General features: G+C 42.2%; 1 protein-coding gene across 3 annotated transcripts in view; it reads left to right on the top strand.

The window, feature by feature from the left end:
* ATRN (attractin) overlaps positions 1-23139 on the top strand; it is a 192635-nt gene that overhangs the window by 158209 nt on the left and 11287 nt on the right. For 2 of the 3 annotated variants that reach the window (XM_049779126.1, XM_049779128.1), the window contains exons 25-27: positions 1785-1846; positions 2776-2805; positions 21306-21384. In XM_049779126.1, coding sequence (XP_049635083.1) covers positions 1785-1846; positions 2776-2805; positions 21306-21384 — 171 coding nt within the window. The remainder of the gene's footprint in view (positions 1-1784; positions 1847-2775; positions 2806-21305; positions 21385-23139) is intronic. The other variant, XM_049779127.1, reaches the window with a different exon arrangement.

Below are 23139 nucleotides of genomic sequence, written 5' to 3'. Positions count from 1 at the left end.
CCTTTTGTTTGTTTGTTTGTTTATTTATTTATTTATTGTTTTTTGTTTTTGGGTCACACTCAGCAGTACTCAGGGGTTACTCCTGGCTGTCTGCTCAGAAATAGCTCCTGGCAGGCACGGGGGACCATATGGGACACCGGGATTTGAACCAATCACCTTTGGTCCTGGGACGGCTGCTTGCAAGGCAAACGCCACTGTGCTATCTCTCCGGCCCCACACTTTTTCCTTTTAAGCACTGGTTTGCATACTGTTACTGAGTATCATGTAAGATATTCATTTTAAACACCACTTACATGCCAACTACTGTTTTATGCATTGGAGATACAGCAGCCAGGCCAAAAAAAAAAAAAAACCCTACCTTCTAAGGGATTTTGGCCTTACAGGATAGTATAATAGAAGAAACAGATGCTAGATCAATATGCATGAGAGAGCTCTGATGAAAAATCAAGCACTATAAGGCAGGGGTGGCTTCAGCAAAAAAGGAAGCTGAACTTCACATCTGACTTCATAGCACCTCAGGATGAGAGAAATGGACCCAGCATTCCCTTGGAGTCCTAATGAATGTGAGGAAGGACTTAAATACTTCTGGCAGTACTCAGGAATCAAACCTGGCTTCCTGCTATCTTTCCAGCCTGCAGATTTTGTTCTTTACAAGATCAATTTGGCATTTGCTTTTCATTTTCTGATTCTGAATTAGGAACAATTCAATTTTGGGGGGAGGAGGTGTTTGGGTTTTTGGGCCATACCTGGTGACGCTCAGGGATTACTCCTGGCTGTGCACCCAGAAATCACTCCTGGCTTGGGGGACAATATGGGATCGAACTGTGGTCCGTCCTAGGCTAGTGTGCACAAGGCTTATGCCACCACTCCAGCCCCTGGACGATTCATTTTGTTGTTGATTATGCCAGAGAAACAGATCTGCTTCTTGGAATTTGGAAATTGAGAATTCTTAGAAATTCTCAGTTTAAGTAATAAATTCATCCCCCTTGCACTTGCAAAGAGTAACTAACAAAAAGTGACACCAAATGTGCTCTACTAAGTAGGACTAGATATTTTTAAGTGGTCAGCATGTTCATAATCACTTTTGGGCTATGACTTTTCAGGCCAAAACCCTGTAAACCTGAAAACACGTGGATGTTAGGCCTTTAACAGGAGGACCCATTTAGGACCCCTTTTAGAGTAACATGAGTCTTAGATGCGGGCCACAGCGGTGGCCAGTTCTGTAGTTTAGATAGTTTCATTAGGAATTTCAGTTGGACTTGAATGTTATCTGGCCCTGCGTCATCAAAAAACCAGCCTTGTGTTTGGTATCTAACACTGGGGGAGCCACCCTGAGGAGTGCTGGGTGATGAGCACCAATAGGTCCTCGAAATGTCCTATAAAGCAAGTATCCAGCTTGCACCCAGCAGTGCTCAGAGCTTACTCCTGTCTCTGTGTTCAGAAATCAGACTTGCAGGGCTATTCGGGGTTCTGGAGATTGAAACTCAAGATATCTTCAAGGTCATATTATCAAAACCTGTATGAAATGTATAGATATCCTACAGGAGGCCATGGATTACCTTGGGATTGTCATTTAAGCAAAAAAGAATCTTAAAGAATGAAGCCTGGGTCCTTATGGGGAAAAAAATAAAAGGTCACTAATCCCTTCTGTAAGATGTAAACTGAGTATTTCTGTTTATCATGGGAACTAAAAAGGCTGAGTGCATGTTGCTGTTTTTTGAACCTGCCTAACCTCACTCAACTTGTTGGGTTTTTTGTTTTTGTTTTTGTTTTTTTTGTCATAGATTGCCTTCTCCCAGCACAGCAATTTTATGGACCTGGTACAGTTCTTCGTGACATTCTTCAGGTATTTCACTTCAGCAAACTTTCTTTTTTCTTTTTGATTTGGACACTTAATTCTATTATGAAATATTAAGAATAATTCTGTGTTTGTGCAGCAGATCAAATTAACTTTCCATGGGTTCCTGTAAAATTCTGTATCTGTTACAGCAGTGTCAGTTCAGTCTTATCTCATCGAATGAAAACACTCAATTTGCATGTTCAATATGGGGCCAGAACTCATTAACTAATAATGATTACTAGTGTGTGCTGCATGTATACCTCGTCTTGCTTCAAAAAATGTGTCAAGGTAATTATTCAGAGTTTTTGAACTAAACTTGATTTGTTAGACCACTGGGATCCTCTTATTTACATAGGATTTTTTTTTACAGTTCACTTTTATCTATGGAAATACCATATCACCATAATTGAAAGAGACATGTGCTATAGCCTCTCCTGACACACATCTCCCAATTTACATTGTTTTAGTTGTTTTCTTATATTGACTCACCCAGCAGCTCTCCCCACCACCCACAGCCTAGAGGCATACATTCCCCCTTCCTTACTCATCTAAAATACTTACTTGGGCCTGGGAGATGGGTCAAGTGGTAGAGTGCATGCCTGGCACTTGTAGATTCCAAGTCAGTTCCTGTGCACCACACACTCACCCCAACCCCCAGCTCCGCTGCTGCGGCCCTGGGGTACCCTGCACTCCCCAGCCCAAGTGTCTGCTCAGATCTCCTGCCCTTTTTTAAAACACTGGATTGGTTTTTGTGTTTAGTTTTTAAGTTGTGTGAGTGTATTATAAATCTTGGATATTAACTCCTTGTTGGATATATGATGTGCAAATATTTTCTGCCATTCAGTTGAATGTCTTCTTAATATAGTGTTCTTTTGTTCTGTTTTGTTTTTTGTTTTTGTTTTGTTGTTTTTGTTTTTTTGTTTTTGCGGTGCCAGGGATCGAACCCAGGGCCTCACACATGCAAGGCAAGTGCTCTACCACTGAGCTATATTCCCAGCCCTTATTTTATATAGTTTCTTTCACTGTGCAGAAGCTTTTTAGTTTGATGTGGTCACATTTGTTTATTTTTGCATTTGTTTCCCTTGTCATTGAAGTCAAGTTCCCAAATACATCCATTGAGGCCAGTGTTGTGAAGTGTCTTATTTGTGTGTTTTTCTGTGTATTTTATAGTTTGGGTCCTGCATTCCAAAGTCCTTAATCAATTTTCAGTTAATTTTTGTCTATGGCATGAGATTGTAGTCTAGTTTCTTTTATTTATTTTCTTTTTCTTTTCTTTTCTTTTTTTTTCTTTTACAGGTACTATTTGGTTTTCCCAGAATCATTTGTTTAAGACCCTTTCTTCATTGGATGATCTTTTCTTCTTTGTCATACATTAACTTTTCATATAAGTGTGGATTTATTTCTGGACTCTCCACTCATCTGTGTGTCTTGTTTCACTTTTAGCACCATACTGTTTTGATTACTGTTTTGTAGTATAGTTTGAAGTCAGGCGGTATAGTGCCTCCATTCCCTTTTTCTCGGGATCACTTTGACTATTTGGGATATTCGTGGTTCCAAGCAATTCCAATAGTGTTCTGTTTCCTTTAATATTTATCATAGGAATTTTGATAGGAATTGCATTCAGTCTGTCTAATGCTTTGGATAAGATGACAGTTTTAACGATGTTCAGTCTTCTGGGGCCAGGGATGTAGCTCAGCATTAGAGAACTTGCCTTGCATTTGTGAGGCCCTAGCTTCGATTCCTGGCACCGTAAATACAAAACAAAACAAACAAAACAAAACAAAAATACTATTAATGCTTGTGGTCCATGGGCATGGCTTTTTTTTTTTTTTTTTTCATTTCATTATATCTCTCTTTTAACAGTGTCTTATAGAATTTGTTGTACAGGAAGTTTTTTAATCTTCTTTCCACAACAAATTTTGAAACAATTTGAACCAAATAATGAAGAAAATGTTAAACTTATAGGCAATAGTTAACATTGTATATGGGGGAGATATTGCTGTAAACTCTTGTGGTTCTCAGCCTTGTCTGCACAATAAAATTACTCAGGGTAACTATTGATACCACACCAGTAAAATCAGAATCTCTGGGGGCCAGGGGTCTGTTTCAGTGGTAAAGCACTTGCCTGGCCTGTGTGCTGAGTTTGATCCCTCATTGTCCGATGTGATCCCTGTTAGAACAAAAGATGCAGCCCCTGACATACCACAATCAAGTATGGTTGTACGGGAATACTACAACCAATAGTGTGGCCCCCAAGACCACAACATCAAAATATATGGGGCTGACACTCAAATATAAGCTCAGGTGGCTCCAATAGAAAGCTAAGGCTGGGGCCGGAGAGATAGCATGGAGGTAATGCATTTGCCTTTCATGCAGGAGGATGGTGGTTCGAAACCTGGCATCCCATATGGTCCCCTATGCCTGCCAGGGGCAATTTCTGAGCACAGACCCAGGAGTTACCCCTGGGCACTGCCGGATGTGACCCAAAAAAGAAAAAAGCTACCTGCTTTATAAAAGGATCTGTTGAGAAAGGAAAAAGCATGGTCTAACTCAGAAAAATTACTGCTCATAAAACCCAAGGAACACAGAAGAAGGAATATAAATAGAGCAAAAACAAATGATACAAGGAGCAGTATAATAAAATTTAACAACAAAAAGAGAGAGAAATTTAAGTTAGGTCTTTAAAAAATAATAATAATAATGGTAAAACCTCTAACAAATTGATCAAGGAAACAAGAGAGAAGTTATATTTTTATATAATTAAATGCATAAAATTAAAAGGAGGCATTACTCCAAATCCAACAGGCATTTTCCCCTGTCAGAACAGTACTTTGAACAATTTTATATGAATGAATTTAAAAATAGAACAGATGGACTCGAGAGATATTGTATGGGAGTTAAGGTGCTTGTCTTGTATGTGGCTAACCCCTGTTTGATCCTGGCATCATATATGTTCCACTGAACACAGAACTAGGAATAACTCTTAACCACCACCAGAGATGGTCGAGTGCACTCCACCCCAAAAAAGAACAGATTTTTTTGAGGAACCATTCCTGGAGGGCAGCACTCGGGCTACTCCTGGCTCTGTGCTCAGAAATGATTCCTGGTAGGCTCTGGGGACCATATAGGATGTCCAAGATCGTACCCAAGTCAACCATGTGCAAAGCAAATAAATGCCTTACCTGCTGTGCTATCGCTTGGGCCCCAGGAAATGATTTTATTAAAACTAAAACCTATGCCAAATTGACGCAGAAGTATGGAGCCTGACTCGTCATATCTGTTTAAAAATAAGCTTTCTTTCAGATAAACAAGGATAATTCAACTTCGGGGATTGGGTGGAGTTGGAATTAAACCCAGTGATGCAGGGCTAGTCTTGGCTTTCTGTTTAGGGATCACTACTGGTGGTGCTCACAGTACCAGGGATTAAACCAAACTGGTATCAGCTGCAAGCAGGGCAAGTTATTGATCACCGTTGCCATACTATCTCTCCAGCTAAAAGGCATTACCTAATTTAGAAGTTTTTCCCATAGAGTAGCTGTAGTTTGGTGGCCCTTTGGTAACATGGCCTTCTAAGGAAGAAATAGTATTAACCAAAATCATGTGTGTGTTTAATTCACTGTGGTAGAGAACACTGTACATGAGATCTCCCCTCTTAAACTTCAATGTGTACAATGCATTATTATTGGTTACAGTTACAATGTGTAGCAATGTTCTAAGCCTAAAGCTTGCATTTTTTTTGCTTGAGCGAAATAATATGTCTGTCAGAGAGTTGGGAGAGTTGTATGTTAATGGAGAGCCACATCTGAATTTGCTGAAGGGCTGTTCCTGATCCTGCTCAGGAGTTATTTCTGCCGGTGCTCATGGTACCATTAGTGGTACCAGGGTCATGGCAGCAGGAGCTGCGTGCAAGGCGGTGCCTCACCTCCTGTACCATCTCTAAGCAAACCAAACTAACCAAATAGAACTCCCCTAACCAAATCTTTATGAGATAAGAGAAAGAAGGACTATTTCTCAGTTCATTTTTAGCAATTTAGCACAACCTTACTAGAATATTTTAAAGGAATTGCAAGCCAATTTCACTGGGGAAAATGAAACTTAAAATCTACTGTGGGTATAGGAAGGCTTATTTCAGAAAAGGCAAAGTTGGCTGAGCATCAGAAATTCAATCAGGGCCTGGAGAGATAGCACAGAGGTGTTTGCCTTGCAAGCAGCCGATCCAGGACCAAAGGTGGTTAGTTCGAATCCCGGTGTCCCATATGGTCCCCCGTGCCTGCCAGGAGCTATTTCTGAGCAGACAGCCAGGAGTAACCCCTGAACACCGCCGGGTGTGATCCAAAAAAAACCAAAAAAAAAAAAAAAAAAAAAAAAGAAAGAAAGAAAATCAGTATAATGCTCATTAGTTGCATAAAGAAGAGAAAGATACGGGGCTGGGAAGGTGGCGCTAGAGGTAAGATGTCTGTCTTGCAAGCGCTAGCCACAGAACGGACCGTGGTTCGATCCCCCTGCGTCCCATATGGTCCCCCCAAGCCAGGAGCTATTTCTGAGCACATAGCCAGGAGTAACCCCTGAGCGTCAAACGGGTGTGGCCCAAAAACAAAAACAAACCCAAAAAAAAAAAAAAAGAAGAGAAAGATATGGTCAACTTGGTAGAGGAAAACAGTTGATTGAATTGAATTCCAAGGTCAGATTGAGTGCATACTCGTGGTAAGTAAGGCACTTACTTGCCTTGCACATGACAGACCCAGGTTCAATCCCCAACACCATATATGGTTCCAAGCCCAACAGGAGTAATCCGTGTGCTCAGAGCCAGGAGTAAGCCCTGAGTGCCACTTGATATGGTCCAAATCCTCTCCTCCCACACACACTCCTCTCAAAAAAAAAAAAAAAAAAAAAGTTGGATTTCAAACTAGGACTAGAATGAAACTTCTTAGGGCTGAAAGAGATACAAAAGGGCAAAGGTGCTTCCCTAACATGTTACTATGATTGCAACACTGGTTCGATTCCCAGCACTACATAGTGTCCCCTTATATAACCAAAGAAACTACACACTGCTGCAGGGGTCTCAAACTCAATTTACCTGGGGGCCGCAGGAGGCAAAGTCGGGTTGATCCTTGAGTGCAAAGTCAGTAGTAAGCCATGAACATTGGGGGTGTGTGACCCAAACAACTAAAACAAAACAAAGATTCCTCTAGGGCAGGGCCACAAAATGTTGTATGGAGGGCCGTTTGCGGCCCGCAGGCCACAAGTTTGAGACCCCTGGCTTAGGGGTTGTTCTCAGTTGTGCTAAGGTGCCGGGCATCAAATTGAGCCCTCCTACAAGCAAACCACACACACTGGCCCTTTGGTTATTACTCTGGCCAGCTAACCATGCTCTTAAGAATAAAATGATAGGGGACCGGAGAGATGGCATGAAGGTAAGGCGTTTGCCTTTCATATAGAAGGACGGTGATTCGAATCCCGGCATCCCATATGGTCCCCTGAGCCTGCCAGCAGCAATTCCTGAGCATAGAGCCAGGAATAATTCCTGAGCGCTGCTGGGTGTAACCCAAAAACCAAAAAAAAAAAAAAAAAAGATAGAAGCTTTCCCTTGGAGTTTAGAAATGGAACAAAGATGCTAACTTAATTTCATTCAACATTATGAGTGATTGTAGCAAATAATGTAATATAAGAAAAATAAGTAGAATGGCATGGAGGTAGGGTGTTTGCCTTGCAGCAGAAGGATGGTGGTTTGAATCCCGACATCCATATGGTCCCCCAAGCCTGCCAGGAGTGATTTCTGAGTGTAGAGCCAGGAGGAACCCCTGAGCGTTGCTCAGCATGGCCCAAAAGACCAAAAATAAATAAATAAATAAATAAATAAATAAATAAATAAAAATAGAATATAAAAGAATTGGGAAAGAGGAGCCAGAGCAATAGTACTGTGATAAGGCTTTTGCCTTGCATGCAACTGATCCAGATTCGATCCCCAACATACCATATGTTGCTCTGAATCTCTGGGCAGTGAAACCTGAGTATCACTGACTCACAGAGTCAAGAGTAAATCATGAGCACCACTGGGTATGGCCAAGGGGAAAAATAGAAAAGGTAGTACAGGTAACGTGTCTACATTACATGCAACCCACCCTGATTAAATCCCCGATACCACATATGGTCTTCCTGAGCACCACCAGCTGTGGTCCAAACTCTTGGCCGTCCCTCACCCCAAATAAAAATATAGTCAAGATTTAGAAAGTGGCTGGGGAGCTGACTCAACCTTGAACCCCCAATACCTTATGCCTCCCCCTCCTCCATGCACCTCCGGGAGGGTGGTCTTGCTAGCCCTTATTTCCACAATGGCTTAGTCCGGTTCTACATTCTCCAACCCTAGCACTGAAACACCTGGGTCAGGTAATGAATATCCCTTGAGTACTGATTGGGAGTATAGCTCCCCCCCAAAAAACACAAGCACTGGAAAGGGCAAAAATTCAGCACTACAGCATACTGGAAACTGAAAAGAATATTTAAATTCAAAAATATATTCAGATTAATAAGTAAATTTAGCACAAGTTTTAGACACATGCACAGTATTAGAAATGTAGTTCCGTATTAATCAGATGTGCCTGTCTTTTGCAGTTTATTAGTAAAGCTAATACTGGCATGATTATTGTACTGTTTAAGTTCCAGTTGTAAGTCTCTGGGTACCTTCCTCCCTTTGTACCATGAAAGAAAAAAAAAATTCCTTCTTGAGCAATACCAGCAAGAAGAGGACCTTGTGTCAAGATTTGTCCACATCCTGACCCATGTGGTCTACCCGTATCCTTAAGCTGGTGATGCTGACAGAGTTGTCAGATAGCAGCTTGCCTTTTCAATATAAAGGAAGGTCATTTGAGAACTGGTACAGAGATATAAAGCTATACTTCCAAAATGTATGCAGTATCGAAAACCAGTGGTAAGTCAAATAAAGTTTAGGTTCACTTGTTATGTATATATCAATATAGAGATAGGTAGGTAGATAGCCTGTGTATAGATATAGAGGCCCATATAGAAATATGCTTCCCCCTTTCAGTTGCTAACACATTTTGTTCCCAGTGTGGAAGAGACTCATGATTTTGTAGAAACTTTAATTTTTAGATGGTGACATCTCACATTAGAAGCTCTTGGTTGGTTGGGGCCAGAGAAATAGCACAGCCATGATGCCTTGCAAGCAGCCGACTCAGGACCTAAGGTGGTTGGTTCGAATCCCAGCGTCCTATATGGTCCCTCATGCCTGCCATGAGCTATTTCTGAGCAGATAGCCAGGAGTAACCTCTGAGCACCACCGGGTGTGGCCCAAAAACAAAAACAAAACAGAAGCTCTTGGTTCGCTGGAAGCAATAGCACAGCTGTAGGGTGTTTGCCTTGCACGTGGCCAATCTAGGACGGACCTTGGTTTAATCCCCAGGTGTCCCATGTGGTCTCCCAAGCCAAGAGCTATTTCTGAGCGCATAGCCAGGAGTAACCCCTGAGCGTCAGAGTATGGCCCAAAAAGCACGCACGCACGCACGCACACGCACACACACACACACACACACACACACACACACACACACGGGAAAAAAAAGAAGCTCTGGGTTTCTGGAACCAGAGAGATAGTACAACTAGCTGGTCAAGTATTTACATTGCATGTGGATAACCCAGGTTCTGTCCCTGGCATTTCATATGGTCCCCTGAGCACAACCAGGAGTGAGCATAGAGCCAGGAGTAACCCCTAAGCCAGGGGTCTCAAACTCAATTTACCTGGGGGCCGCAGGAGGCAAAGTCGGGGTGAGGTAGGGCCGCATATGGGATTTCGCTTACCGAGTATTCGCAATAAAAAATCGCATTAAACATTTGCATACCCCGAACAGAACTGCTTGGGGTATACGGATGTTTAATGCGATTTTTTCTTATAATGCGATTTTTATTGCGATTATTCGTGAATACTGCGATATTTGAAGGCCGGCCGCGGGCCACAAAATATTGTACGAAGGGCCGCAAACAGCCCGAGGGCCACGAGTTTGAGACCCTTGCCCTAAGCATTGCTGGGTATGGCCTAAAACCAAAACTAAATAAACAGAAAAAGAAGCTCTTGGTTTTATTCCTCTAATATTGAAATAAAAGAATCTAGTAAAATCGCAGTATTTCCCTGGGGAGAAAAGCAATTCTATTTTTATATTTTCACCAACAGAAATGCAATTTATGTATATCTGTGTTAACTTTAGTAGAAAAAAATTGTTGAAAATGTCAACATATGGGGCTGGCAAGGTGGCGCTAGGGGTAAGGTGTCTGCCTTGCAAGCGCTAGCCAAGGAAGGACCGAGGTTCTATCCCCCGGCATCTCATATTGTCCCCACAGCCAGGGACAATTTCTGAGCGCTTAGCCAGGAGTAATCCCTGAGCATCAAATGATGTGGCCCGAAAAACCAAAAAAAAGAAAAGAAAAGAAAATGTCAGCATATCTAGAACCAAGAAGAATATGCAGAGTGCAGGGAGATGGTCCCAGACCTCCTGGGCAGGAGAGCACTTTATGGAACAGTTATGTGTGGTCTGCACAAAACCAGATCATCTCAAGGAACATACAACTTAATTAGCCAAGGTTGCATTTAATTCTCTTAATTTTGTTTTAGTTTCCCAGATAGCCATATGTAAAAAAATGAAATGTGAATTGTATCTCTCACATCATTCACAAAGTAAACTCGAAATGGATTAAAGTTCTTGAGATTAGGCCAGAATCCATAAAATAAATTCATGAAAACATCCACAGAAAACTCCAGGAAGTTGACCCAGAGGAATCTTCAATAAGATGACCACAGCGACAGACAACAAAAATAAAAATGAGCAAATGCGGCTACGATCAATTAAAAAGCTTCTTCACAACAAAAGAACTCAAGCTATGATTTTTTTAAATCTGATTGGGAGAAAATATCTATATACACTACATAGGATAAAAGGTTGATATCCAAGATCTGTAAAGCACTCACAAAACTCAATAATAAGAAATCCAAATGAACACTTTCCCACAAAAGATTATGTGGATGGCCAGTAAAGTGTATAAAAAAAGTGCTCATCACACTCAGAACTGGGAAAGTACAAATTTAAAAAAAAAAGCTTTAAATTATCCTCTCATGCCAGTGAGAATGGCACATATCCAGAGGTTGGGAAACAGCCAGTGTGAGCTGGGTTGTGGGCATAAACAAACCCTCACCTACTGTTGGTGGGAATGTCATCTGTTTCAGCTTCTATGGAAAACATCTTTCCAGAAAGTAGAAATAGAGTCTCCATATAACCCAGCACTACTGTTTCTTGGCATCTACCCGAAAACACAAAAATAATAACTCAAAAGTACATATGCATGTACATACATACAATTTAATTATTTTACTTGCTGCACTCAGTACAAAAGCCAAGATAGAAACAACCCAAATGAAACTACTCCGGTGAATAGATTAGGAAGTTGTGGTATATACAGTGGAATATTACGTAGCTCTAAGAACAAAACCATGCAGTTTACCACAACATTGATGGAACTAGAGGATAGCATGCTGGATGAAGACAAAGGAAAGGGGCAGATACAGAATGGTCTTTCTCATATGTAGGTCTTAAAGATACATAGCAAGAGGGCTAGAGTGATAGTACAATGGGTAGGATACTAGCCTTGCATGTGGCTTACTCAGGTTTGTTTCCTAGCTTCCCATACAGTATCCTGACCCCTGCCAGGAGTGATCCCAGAGCATGGAGTCATGAGTAAACCCTGTGGATTGCCAGCCTCACTTGTCCCAACCCCCCAGGAAAAGACACACAGCAAGGTAGCAACAATGAGCAAAAGGCAGCACAACAGGAGAATTGATGGGCACAATTGAGTTGGGCATTGGAATAGATAAGTTGGGGTTTTGAGGGGAGCAAGATGGGTCCACTGGTGATAGGCCTGGTCTTAGAATTATGTGCATGGGGAGCCATTAATAATATAAATAGGGCCCGGAGAGATAGCACAGCGGCGTTTGCCTTGCAAGCAGCCGATCCAGGACCAAAGGTGGTTGGTTCGAATCTCGGTGTCCCATATGGTCCCCCGTGCTTGCCAGGAGGTATTTCTGAGCAGACAGCCAGGAGTAACCCCTGAGCACCACAGGGTGTGGCCCAAAAACCAAAAAAAAAAAAAAAAATAATATAAATAATGGGATCTCAATTGATAGGACAAGTTTTTAAATTATTGTTTTAGTGGCTAACCCAGGACGGAGATATGTTTGATTCCTGGCATCTTAGTATCTTTTTTTAAGCTTTATTTATTGATTGATTGGTTGGTTGCTTTCTGAGCCACACACGGTGGCACTCAGGGATTACTCCTGGATCTGCACTCAGAAATCAACCCTGGCAGGCCAGGGGCCCACATGGGATGCCGGGAATTGAACTGGGTCCCTCCCAGGTCGTCCGCATGCAAAGCAAATGTCCCATCATTATGCTATCTCTCCGGCCCTGGCATCTTAGTATCTTAAGATCTTTCCAAGTGAAGAACTTCAGCAAGAATGGACCCATTTGTTAAAGTTAGTTTGGAAAAAAATAATTTTTTGACTTCATGAAACAGATTGATTGTCTACATTTCAGCCCAAGGTCCCCAGAGGTGCTCAGGAACCATGAAGAGCCAGGAATCAGATTTGGTGCCTAGCTCATGCCTCTTTGACTTGTACCTCTTTGAACTTTAGATGTGGTTTTTTTTGTTTGTTTGGTTGGTTGGTTGGTTGGTTTTTGGGCCACACCCAACGGCGCTCAGGGTTATTCCTGGCTTTGTGCTCAGAAATCGCTCCTGCCAGGCACGGGAGACCATATGGGATGCTGGGATTCGAACCACCACTGGTCCTGCCTGAGTCTGCTCCTTGCAAGGCAAACGCCCTACCGCTGTGCTATCTCTCTGGCCCCTTTAGAAGTGGTTTTTGTTTGTTTTATTTTTGGGTCACACCCGGCAGTGCTCAGGGGTTACTCCTGGCTCTGTGCTCAGAAATCGCTCCTTGCAGGCTCAGGGGACCATGTGGGATGCCGGGATTTAAACCACCGACCTTCTGCATGAAAGGCAAATGCCTTACCGCAATGCTATCTCACCAGCTCCACTAGAAGTGGTTTTTAAAGAATTGTTTCCATTGCATAATTTTGCACTGACCTACAGGAGAGATAGCATAGCAGTAGGGCATTTGCCTTGCATGTGGCCAATCTGGGACCGACCTGGGATGGACCCCAGTTCGATTCCCGGCATCCCACACGGTCCCCTGAGCCTGCCAGGAGCCATTTCTAAGCACAGAGCCTGGAGTAACCCTGAGTGTTGTTGGGTATAACCAAAAAAAAAAACAAAAAACAAAATTGCTCTTTTAGTTTCAAAGGCCTCAATATGTTTTAAGTGATGAAAAATTGAAGGAAGATAAGTAGAAATATCAAACTAGAAGCTAAAGATTGACAGCTAAAAGACTTCATGGGTGCTAATGATATGTAGTTTGTGAGCATTTAAAATGTAGCTAGTGTAGCTGAGAAGCCGAATTTCAACTATTTCAATATAATTAAAAGTCTGGTATTTGATCAGTTTTCAGAAAATTTAAATATGTTTAGAGCCTCTTGAATATGTGAATGTGCATTTTCAAATGTGAATTTTATGAAAACTAAATACAAATAAAATAGTTTTGGATAAAAATTTAGTGTTTGGATTTAGATGTGCTTGTTAAGTATGAAATAGATACTGAAGTCTGAATATTTAATAAAAATAAGAATTTATATATTTCAGTTTTCATTTGGGGAGACAGTTGTTGGACCATACCAGGTGGTACTCAGGAAATACTCCTGGCTCTGTGCCTAGAGGTCACTCCAGGGCTGTTTGGAAGACTGCATTGCCAACAATCAAACCTCTCTACTATCTCTGGCCCTCAAAAATTTTAATATTGCTCACATATTCAAATAATGTTTGAATTAAATTACTTATTTGCCACTTTAATGTGCCTAATAGAACACTTAAAATTACCTGCAGTCCCTGGTACCATAAGTGTGGCTCCAATAAATAACATGTTCAAGCATTCCTTTGGTTTGTTTGGTTGGTTTTGGGTTTTGGGCCCAGTGTTACTCTGGAGTTACTCCTAACTTTGCGTCAAGGAGTGACTCTTGGTAGGCTCTGAGACCATATAGGACCCTCAGGATCAAATCTGAGTTTGTCCACATGCAAAGCAAGCACCCTACCCACTCACTATTCTATCCTTTGACCCCAGGCATATGGCTGTGTGGTAGAGTATTTATAGAGTATATGTTTCACATTTGTGAGCCCTGATCTCTGGCATCACAGGGTGAGGGGGGAACACATGTGAATAAATTTACAACGGAGCTCAACTTTTATTGGACAACAGTGATTTGTGTAGTGCAGAAGGAACATTTATAAGGCAGTTTGGAAAGGTCTGATGAAATCATGCAAGACTAACTCAAGTAATTTAAAGCAAATATTAAATCTTCAGACTTTATTATACTTAAAGTAATATATTACAATAGTATTGAGTCTTGCCAGCTGTTTATAAAGTAGAAAATCTGCTTGAAGATAAGGATTCTTATTAAATATCAAAAAAATTATGTTCACAGTAAAACTTCAAATGACATAATATGAAAATGCAAACTAATCTTTAGAAGTAACTGCTATTAGGGTTAGAATAATAATACACCAGATAGGGCAATTGCCTTGCATGTGGCTGGTGTGGATTCAGTCTCCAGCAGCCCATATTGTCCCCCTAGGACTGCCAGGAGTGATCCCTAAGTAGAGCCAGGAGTAACTTCTGAGCATTGCCAGGTATCCCCCAACCCTGACCCAGAAAAAAGAAAGAACTGCTGTTCATATTTTGATGTTTGTGTTTTAGATTTATTTTCTCCTTGGATATAATATTGCACATAAATTGTGCAGAATGATTTTATAAAGTAATTTCTTTGCTCCTTACAAGTTGTTCATATTTGGCTTTTTTCACTCAGTGTTGTATGACTTATTTGGTTCATGTGGAGATCACTTCGACCTTTTTGTTTGATTTTGAGGGCCCATACCTAGCATCAATGCCAGGAACCCACTGTAGCATGACAGTCATGGGAATCTCTAGATGTCTCTTGGACAGAATTGCCTTTGGTTGGGATTGCCCCAACAGAAAACACAGACACCTCACAAGGAGCACAGTGGTCAGTTCCCCCATGCCAGCTCCTGAAGACAGTGCATGAACTTGGGCCCATTTCCCCAGTCCCAGACTCACCTCATTTCTCTAAAGCTTTTTCATTAGTAGGAACTTAACGTTTTCTTCAGCCATTTTTCTCTTTCCACTGACTTCTCATTTTGTTGCACGTATCTCCAAGTTTTGGAGTTTTTTGGGGGGAAAGTTGGAGTTTATTGTTTGGGGTCACACCTGACTGTACTCTGGACTACTCCCAGCATGGTACCCAAGAGTCAATCTGGCAATTCTCAGGGGAATATATAATACCTGGAATTGAATCCAGAGCCTCATACATTCGATGCAAGTGCCTTTTCATTGAGCCGCATCCCTTGTTTCGTTCATGTCTGCATTCTGTTAATTACTCTCAAATAGTTTTTAGTTTATAGTATATTTTTTTGAAGGGATGGGAGGTTTGGGGGTGGGGTTGTTGGTGTGCTAGAAAATGGAAGAATCGATTTTAACCTAGAATTGCTGTAGCAAAATTGTGCCAATCAGAAATAGCACAGGTATCTTGTTTCAGTTTGGGTTTCTTTCATTATAAGTAACATTAGCTGGTCTCTTACAGTTCATATTTTGAATTGTATGTTGATACCTTTGCTCATTTTGTTTTGTTTTGTTTTGTTTTGGAGCCATATCTGGCTATCCTTAGGGGTTACTCTTGACTCTGCACTTAAGTCAGTGCTTAGGTGACCAAGTGGAATGCCAGGATTGAACCCAGATCAGCCCATGCAAGCAAGCACTCTGGCCCCTTCTTTGCTCACGTTTTTATTGGCATATTTGCCTTTTCTTCCCTTAAGTTTAGGACTCTTTTTTTCCCCCATGTTTGTGGTAGTCACATTTAATGCATTTAATGCCTGTCTTTGAGTATTGCTTATGGTATTTTCCACCATTTGTCTCTTTCTGTATTTTTTTCAAAAATAGTTTGTCTTTGAGTTTTCATGTTTACACCTCCCTTCAAGTATCTGGAAACTGTCTGGATAGTTTTACTGTTTTTCCAAGCAGATAGGCAGGCTGTTGGTCACCCCTTATCTCTTTTCCCTTTTTTCACATTTTAATTTGTTTGTTTGTTTGTTTGTTTACTTATTTGTTTGTTTGTTTGGTTTCAACACCACACCCAGCTCAGTGCTTAGGGGTCACTTCCCATGGGGCTCAGGGGATCATATAGTGCCAAGAATTGAACCCACCTCCTGCATGCACCGCACGAACCCACCCCTTTCAGACAGCCATTCTCCCTAGCCTTCTACCCCATCCCTTGCCTTGCCTCCTCCCCTGCCATCTCCCATAGCGTTTTCCAACCCCTCCCCAGCCCTCTTTGTTTCTTAATGGCCTCTCATTTCCTTCTTGTTTTTCCCTCAGGCTGCATAGCAGGTGAGCACCTGACTGTATTTTCTTGCTCATAATTGTGCTCTGATGTTGGCTCCATTTCTTCGGTTGAGCCATCTAATTAGGTTTTTATTTTAACATTTGCATTTTCTGCTTCTTACACATTTTTCTTCTGTCATGTTTAGGCTCTGTTGATGCTATTTCCTTTCATATTCTCATGAGTGTACTAGTGTTTTATCCAGTCTCATTTTGGGCCTTTAAGAACTGGAACACAGCAGGTAGGGCGTTTGCTTTCTTGGGTTCCATCTCAGGCATTCCCTATGGTCCCTCAAGCCTGCCAGGAGTAATTTCTGAATAGCCAAGAATAGCCCAAAACAAACAAAGTCTACTTAGCCATGGATTCTCTTTTCTGTGTGTTATTGGGTATATCTTTCACAATAATGAGGTTTTCCTCTGTGCCTGCCTGGGTGAAGTCAAAGATGGAACTCTTGGGAAAGCATACACTTCACATGTCTAAGGCCTGAAGTTCCACCAGTCTCCTCCAGGGCGCTCAGAAACACCAGTCTTGGGTCAGGAAGTACATGGGGGAAGGCATTTAACTCCCACTCAGTCAACCAGGGTTTGATCCCCAAGCACTACATATGGTCCCCTGAACCCCTCCAGGAGTGAACCCTCAGTACAGAGCTGGGAATAAACAATCACATGAGCAGGCTGGATGTATTGGAGTAGGAATAGGTGTGTAGAAACCCAGGCTATGGCTTGTATCAGTGGCTCAGCATAGGCTTGGGGTGACATGGGAGAAGCTGTCTGGTACGGCTTCTGATACAGCTTTCTCTCAGAAGTAACCTCCTTTCCCTGCATATTACCACACTTACGCCTGACTACAATCCTGTAACATCTTCCTACTGACTTTTGACAATTTGCTAGAAAAGCTCAGATTTCAGGAGAGCACCGCATTTAGGATTTCAAGTCCTGAGAGCTTTCTCAAAGGACTGGGGTCATGCTTAAAATGGGGGAAACCCACCTTCATTCCCTGGCACCACATGGGAGTGATCTTCAAGGGCAGAGCCAGGAATAGCCCCTAAGCAGTCTCAGGGCTCCCACCATACAAACTAAATGAAGATGAAAGGTTGCAGCTTGAAAGCAACCAAATGGAATGGAAATGAGGAAACCCAAAGCATCTCTTCCTTGTCTCATTCTAACACCTCCCCAAAATTACCCCAAACTGCATTCCTTGTTTTTGCAAGGTTTCATGATATGAGCATGATTGATGAAATCACTGACCATTGATAACTGAGCTCGGTCCAAACCCTACCCCATTTTCTGGATTGGGGTTGTGTGGCAGGATGTTTGTGGTGCCACAAATCTGAGCCCCTTATCTAACTACCAGTATTTCTAGCAACCAGCCAGGATCCTGGGGCTGTTAAGATTCTTTCCTCCTAAGTAAATATTGGCATTCAAAATACTACTGAATGATGTCTCAGCAAATCTGTTGAAAAAAATAGCATACTTTTGTGGAAGAGAGATAGCAGTACAGCAGGTAGGGTACATGCCTTGCATGCAGCCAACCTGGGCTTGATTCCAGCATCCCATATGGTCCCTAAAGCACCACCAGGATTAATTTCTGAGTTCAGAGCCTGGAATAAGCCTTGGGCACTCTGCATATGCTCCCTACCACCACCAAAAGCAAAGAAAGTAGAATACTTTCAGGCCAGGAATATCTCAGTGGAGCATGTGCTTTAATCTCAGATTCATGTTCTATAGCCCTGGTCTCCAAAGCAACATGCCAGAAGTAACCCCTAAGTGATGTGGACTGTGGCCCTTCCCACCCAAACACACACATACAGTGTGCATATGTGTGTTTAAATGTGTCTTTCTCTACATATAGACGTATATACATAATATACTCAGAACTCAAAAACCCTGTTACTTTTATTATTCCTTTCCCTCCTTATTAATTTCTGCAAAAATTAAAAGTATTTTAAAAATATAAGTGAAAAGAGTTTATTCATAGTTTATTGTTAACATTGAATAATTTTTGTTTTGTTTAGTGTTTTTATTTTTTTTTTCATACCCGGCAGCACTTAGATTACTCCTGGCTTTGTGCTCAGAAATCACTTCTGGCAGGCTTGAGGGATCATATGGGATGCCAGGGATCGAACCTGGGTCAGCCACATGCAAGGCAAATGCCCTACTCGCTGTATTATCACTCCAGTCCCCTTTTTGATTGAATTTTATATGTAAAGAAAACCCCAGAGGCCGGAAAGATAGTATATCAGGAAGGGAACTTGCATGTGGTTGGTTGATCCAGGTTCAAACCCTGACATCCCATATGGTCCCCCTAAGGTGGCCAGGAGTGATTCTTGAGAGCAGAGCCAGGCATAACCAACCCTGAGCACTGCTGGTGGGGCTCAAAACAAAAGATGAACCACAGTATATCCATTCACCTTTTAATAGGTATTTGGATTATTTCTACTTGGGGGCTATTATAAATAAAATTATTTCGAACATTTTGAGAGTTTTGGTGTTTTGTTTGTTTGTTCAAGTGAGTGGAGATGAGGCCCAAATAATAGCACACAATTTCCTTGCATGTAAAGAGACCCTGGTTTCAATGCCGAGTACCTTACGCCCCGCACCCAGCACAGCCCATTAAATTCTGGTGGATTTTGAGCACTGCCAAATGTGGCCCTGTAACAATAAAGAATAAGATTAAAATTATTAAGAAAGGTAAGGAACACTTACCCCTCAGGAAATTCATATATATATATATATATATATATATATATATATATATATATATATATATGTATGTATAATATTTATAATCACATCCACTCTTTGAAGATTGAGAGGAACTCTAGGATTTCACTCATGAATGACCCACCTAAATAAATTATCTCTCTACTTGTTCTTTAGATTTACCCTTTTTTTTTTTTTTTTTTCAAAGTTTTGGGTCACACGGGCAATGGTCAGGCATTACTCCTGGCTCTGTTCAGGAATCACTCCTGGCAGTGCTTGGGGACCATCTGGGATGCCAGGGATCAAACATTAGTCAGAAACTTGCAAGGCAAGCACCTTATCCACGAAACTATCCAATCTCCTTATTTTTCATCATGATACTACCACAGTTCTGTTGGTTTATTTGGGGTTTGAAAGCTGGTGGTGGGCTTCTAAGCCCCACATGTGGCACTAGGTTGAATCACAGTCTGTGCTCCATCCTTTTAATAGGTATTTAATAGGTATCAAGCCGTCTCCCAGACCCTGACCCCAGAGTTTCTCTTTGGCTTAATATGTGTCCAAGCATTGGGGCTTTTGCTGCTCCAACAGTCTCCAGCAAATGTTAAATCACGACACTCCTTTGCTCATAAGTCTGCTCTGGTTCCTCATTTAACCAGATAAAACCCAGAAACCTAATAATGCCACACCCCACCAAATAACTCTGTGGCACCTGTAACTTGGGTCTCCCTCACTTCAGCCATGCATTTGCAGGCAAGCCCCATTGCCCACCGCCTTTCTGCGTTTCCTTCTCCAGCTGCCCCTTCTCAGAAAGAGAGGCTCATCCTATCTATTTCTGCTTCTGGGGTCCCTTTGGCAGTCCTGACTCCCTCCCCCTTACCTGGATCATCATTCTGCTTCCATAGCAGTCCTACCCAGCTTGCTGTCCAAGTTGGGTATTTATTTACCACAAATTGGAAGGTCAGCCCTATGGAATCTGGATTAAATAGCCAGGTGCGCTTTTTATCCAGGTATTCAGGGAGCCAACAACAGACCTAGCTGGGTGACAGTTCGAAGACTTTAGGGGGGAAGAGGAGGCTGGATACCCTTCAGTAGACGCCCGCCCAGCAGGAAGGGCAGTGGAGCTGAGAGGAAGGCAGTGCGCCTCTACAGAGAGCTCTGGCAACTCTGACCTGAAAATCTCCTAAGTCACACTCTGGAACCATACTCTTGTGTTTTTGGAGTCACACCCAGCTGTGCTCAAAATCATTCCTGGCTAGCTCAGGTATCCATATGGATGCCAGGGATTGAACCTGGTTAGGCAGCGTTCTGACCCTCTGAACCATACTCTATAAAAGCCCCTTTTCTTTTGAGAAGCTAGAAATTGGGGATCTGGTTTTGTGTATGTTTTAAATGCCGATTTCAAGAATTATTTCTAAGCAGTTATCAAAGAGGTTTACTTGCGAAGCTTATTTCCCTGTAACCCAAAAGTCAGCTATCCCTTTACTAGCAGAGTAGACGTGGCTCTAGTAGGGGACAGACCCTGGAATCCTCTTAGACTTTCAAGAACGTTGTTGGCTTGAGTGGATCATGTCATTTGATTTAAAATATATATATATTTATTTATTTTGTGGAAATGTAATATAAGCGATTAAAGATCATGCATTGCTTCTGTGTTGACCTCTTATAAAAAGCTGATGATTACTTTCCAACTTAGCTTTTCTCATTTTTGTTTTTGTGTTTGTTTTTGTTTTTAAACACTTTGCCAGGAAATGTCAGCTATTTGGAATTCTGGCATGCTTGTTCTCCATCATTATTATCTTTGAGTTCTTTTCCTATTCGGGGATCCTTCTTGCCAGGCCATCCTGATCCAGGCTCTCTCAAGGACCTTGTCAGGACAGGATGGTCGAGGGCACATTTCTCAACCAGGGGCTAGCTGGGCTCCAGGATAGTTCACAGGGGCGCAGGTGAGGATCCTACATTGGGGTTGGGGGTGGGGGTCCAGGAGAGGAAACAAGGTTAGCAGGGGTGTGGGGAAAGGTTGAGAAATGTTGCTCTGAGGTGGAGCAGGGAAGCCCCCTCCCCAGCTTTCTCCCACTCTGCTTCCTGGGATGCTGCTGCTGCATCAGGGACTGGGAGAGCCAGGTGGGGGGACTTCCTGCTACTCTAAGGAGGCTCTGGTCCTAGGGGTCGGGGAAAATGACTCCATTCTCTGCTTCCTCACAGTTGCTTCCTGTCTCTGCTCCTGGTGGCAGCTGTGGTTTGGAAGATCAAGCAGAGCTGTTGGGCCTCGAGACGTCGAGAGGTGAGCTTGGGGGGCAGCGTGACTAGTGGGTCCCTCCCCAAAGCCTTTTAGTCTTTTCTTCTCCCTTGAGCAAGCCAGGCTCTTGCTACCTACTGTCTGAAAACTGACATGCCTTGCCATGGGTGGGACATTCCTGCCACCTTTCTGTACTCGTTGGTGGACAGGCTGCCATTTGCACACCAGAGGATCAAGTGATCTCGCAGCATTGACTCTGAAGAGAAACTGAGTTTTGCTTGGGAGGTGTCCAGGGATCTTTCCTTTTGAGCCCCAGCCCGCCCTGCCCTGCCCTGCCCTGCCCTTCCACCCCTCCCGTCCTGTTCCCTCCCTTTCCCTTACTCCTGTGTTTCTCCTGGCTTTACACTCAGAAATTACTTCTGGCACTGCGTAGGGAACAATATAGGATGCCAGTTATTGAACCTAGGTTGACCATGTGCAAGGCAGACTTCCCATCCCGCTGTGCTATTGCTCTGCCCCTGCCTTCTTGGTTGTTCTGTTTTGTTTCTGGTTTTTAGTTTTTGTGCCACATCCAGTGGTACTTAGGGGTTAGTCCTGGCTCTGTAATCAGGAATTACTCCTACAGGTGCTTTGGGGAACTATATAAAATGCCGGATGTAAAAGTCTGGCATGTGCAAGGCAAGTACCTTCCTTACCTGTTGAACTCTGTTTCCAGTCTCTGATTATATCAGAAAGGTAATGCTCATTCTTTGCATTGTAATTTTTTTTTTAATTCAGGGAAAGTATATTCAGGGAGTCTTGTTTTTAAATAAGCACCATTATTAACTCATTGTTAAATCTCAATGAATTATATATTGTTTAACAAAAATGCATCCCAAATGAAGTAAGAATTCAAAAGACATAAAGAAGTTGTAGCCAGGGAAGAAATTGGAAGCTTGTCAAAGTGTTGGGGGCCAGAGTGGTGGTCCTAGTGGTAAGGTGTTTGCCTTGCACGCCCTAATTTAGGATGGATCTCGGTTCGATCCCTGGCCTCCCATATAGTCCCCCAAGCCAGAAGCGATTTCTGAGCACATAGCCAGGAGTAACCCCTGAGCGTTACTGGGTCTGGTCCAAAAAAGCAATAAACAAACAAACAAAAACCAACAAAGTATTACTTTCCATGAAGAAAGTGCTTTAGACCTAGCAGCTCTCAAGTTCCCATGAGCGGTTGGAAGTAATAATTGTCTATTCCTCCATGGTGCTTATGAATATAGCTTTACATTACCAAAATAAACAGTCCTGAAACACAAGAGAAACATGTACAGTTAATTTCTTTTATGTCGAGGATCCTGAAAACCAAAACCTGGATAGCATCAGAAGGCTGAAGCCAGTCAAAATAACTACACAAGGCCAGGACAAGTCATCCTGTGTGCAGTGAAAGGATTGTTTTGTACCAAGAAATATATTAGAACATGGTATGCAGTGAACAAAAATGGACACCTACATTTTCAGCAGTAGCCAAGTGATCTTTTAGCCATTTATTAAGGTGCAAGACTCAATCCTAGTTTAAAGATGAAACTCTTATTAAGCATTAATAGAAAATATAACTCCTGGGGCTAGAGTGATAGTACAGTGGGTGGGGTATTTGCCGTGCATGTGGCCAACATGGGTTCAAGTCTCAATACCCCATAAGTTCCCCTGCGCCCTCCAAGAGTGATTCCTAAGTGCAGAATTAGGAGTAAACCCTGAGCACAGCTGGTGTAACTAAAATAATAATAGTAATAATAATAATAATAATAATAATAAAAATAACAACTCTTA

This window comes from Suncus etruscus, chromosome 9 (assembly GCF_024139225.1).
Source record: "Suncus etruscus isolate mSunEtr1 chromosome 9, mSunEtr1.pri.cur, whole genome shotgun sequence".
NCBI classification, from domain to species: domain Eukaryota; kingdom Metazoa; phylum Chordata; class Mammalia; order Eulipotyphla; family Soricidae; genus Suncus; species Suncus etruscus.
The sequence above is the reverse complement of the archived record's forward strand: the minus strand, read 5'-3'. Positions and strand labels throughout refer to the sequence as shown.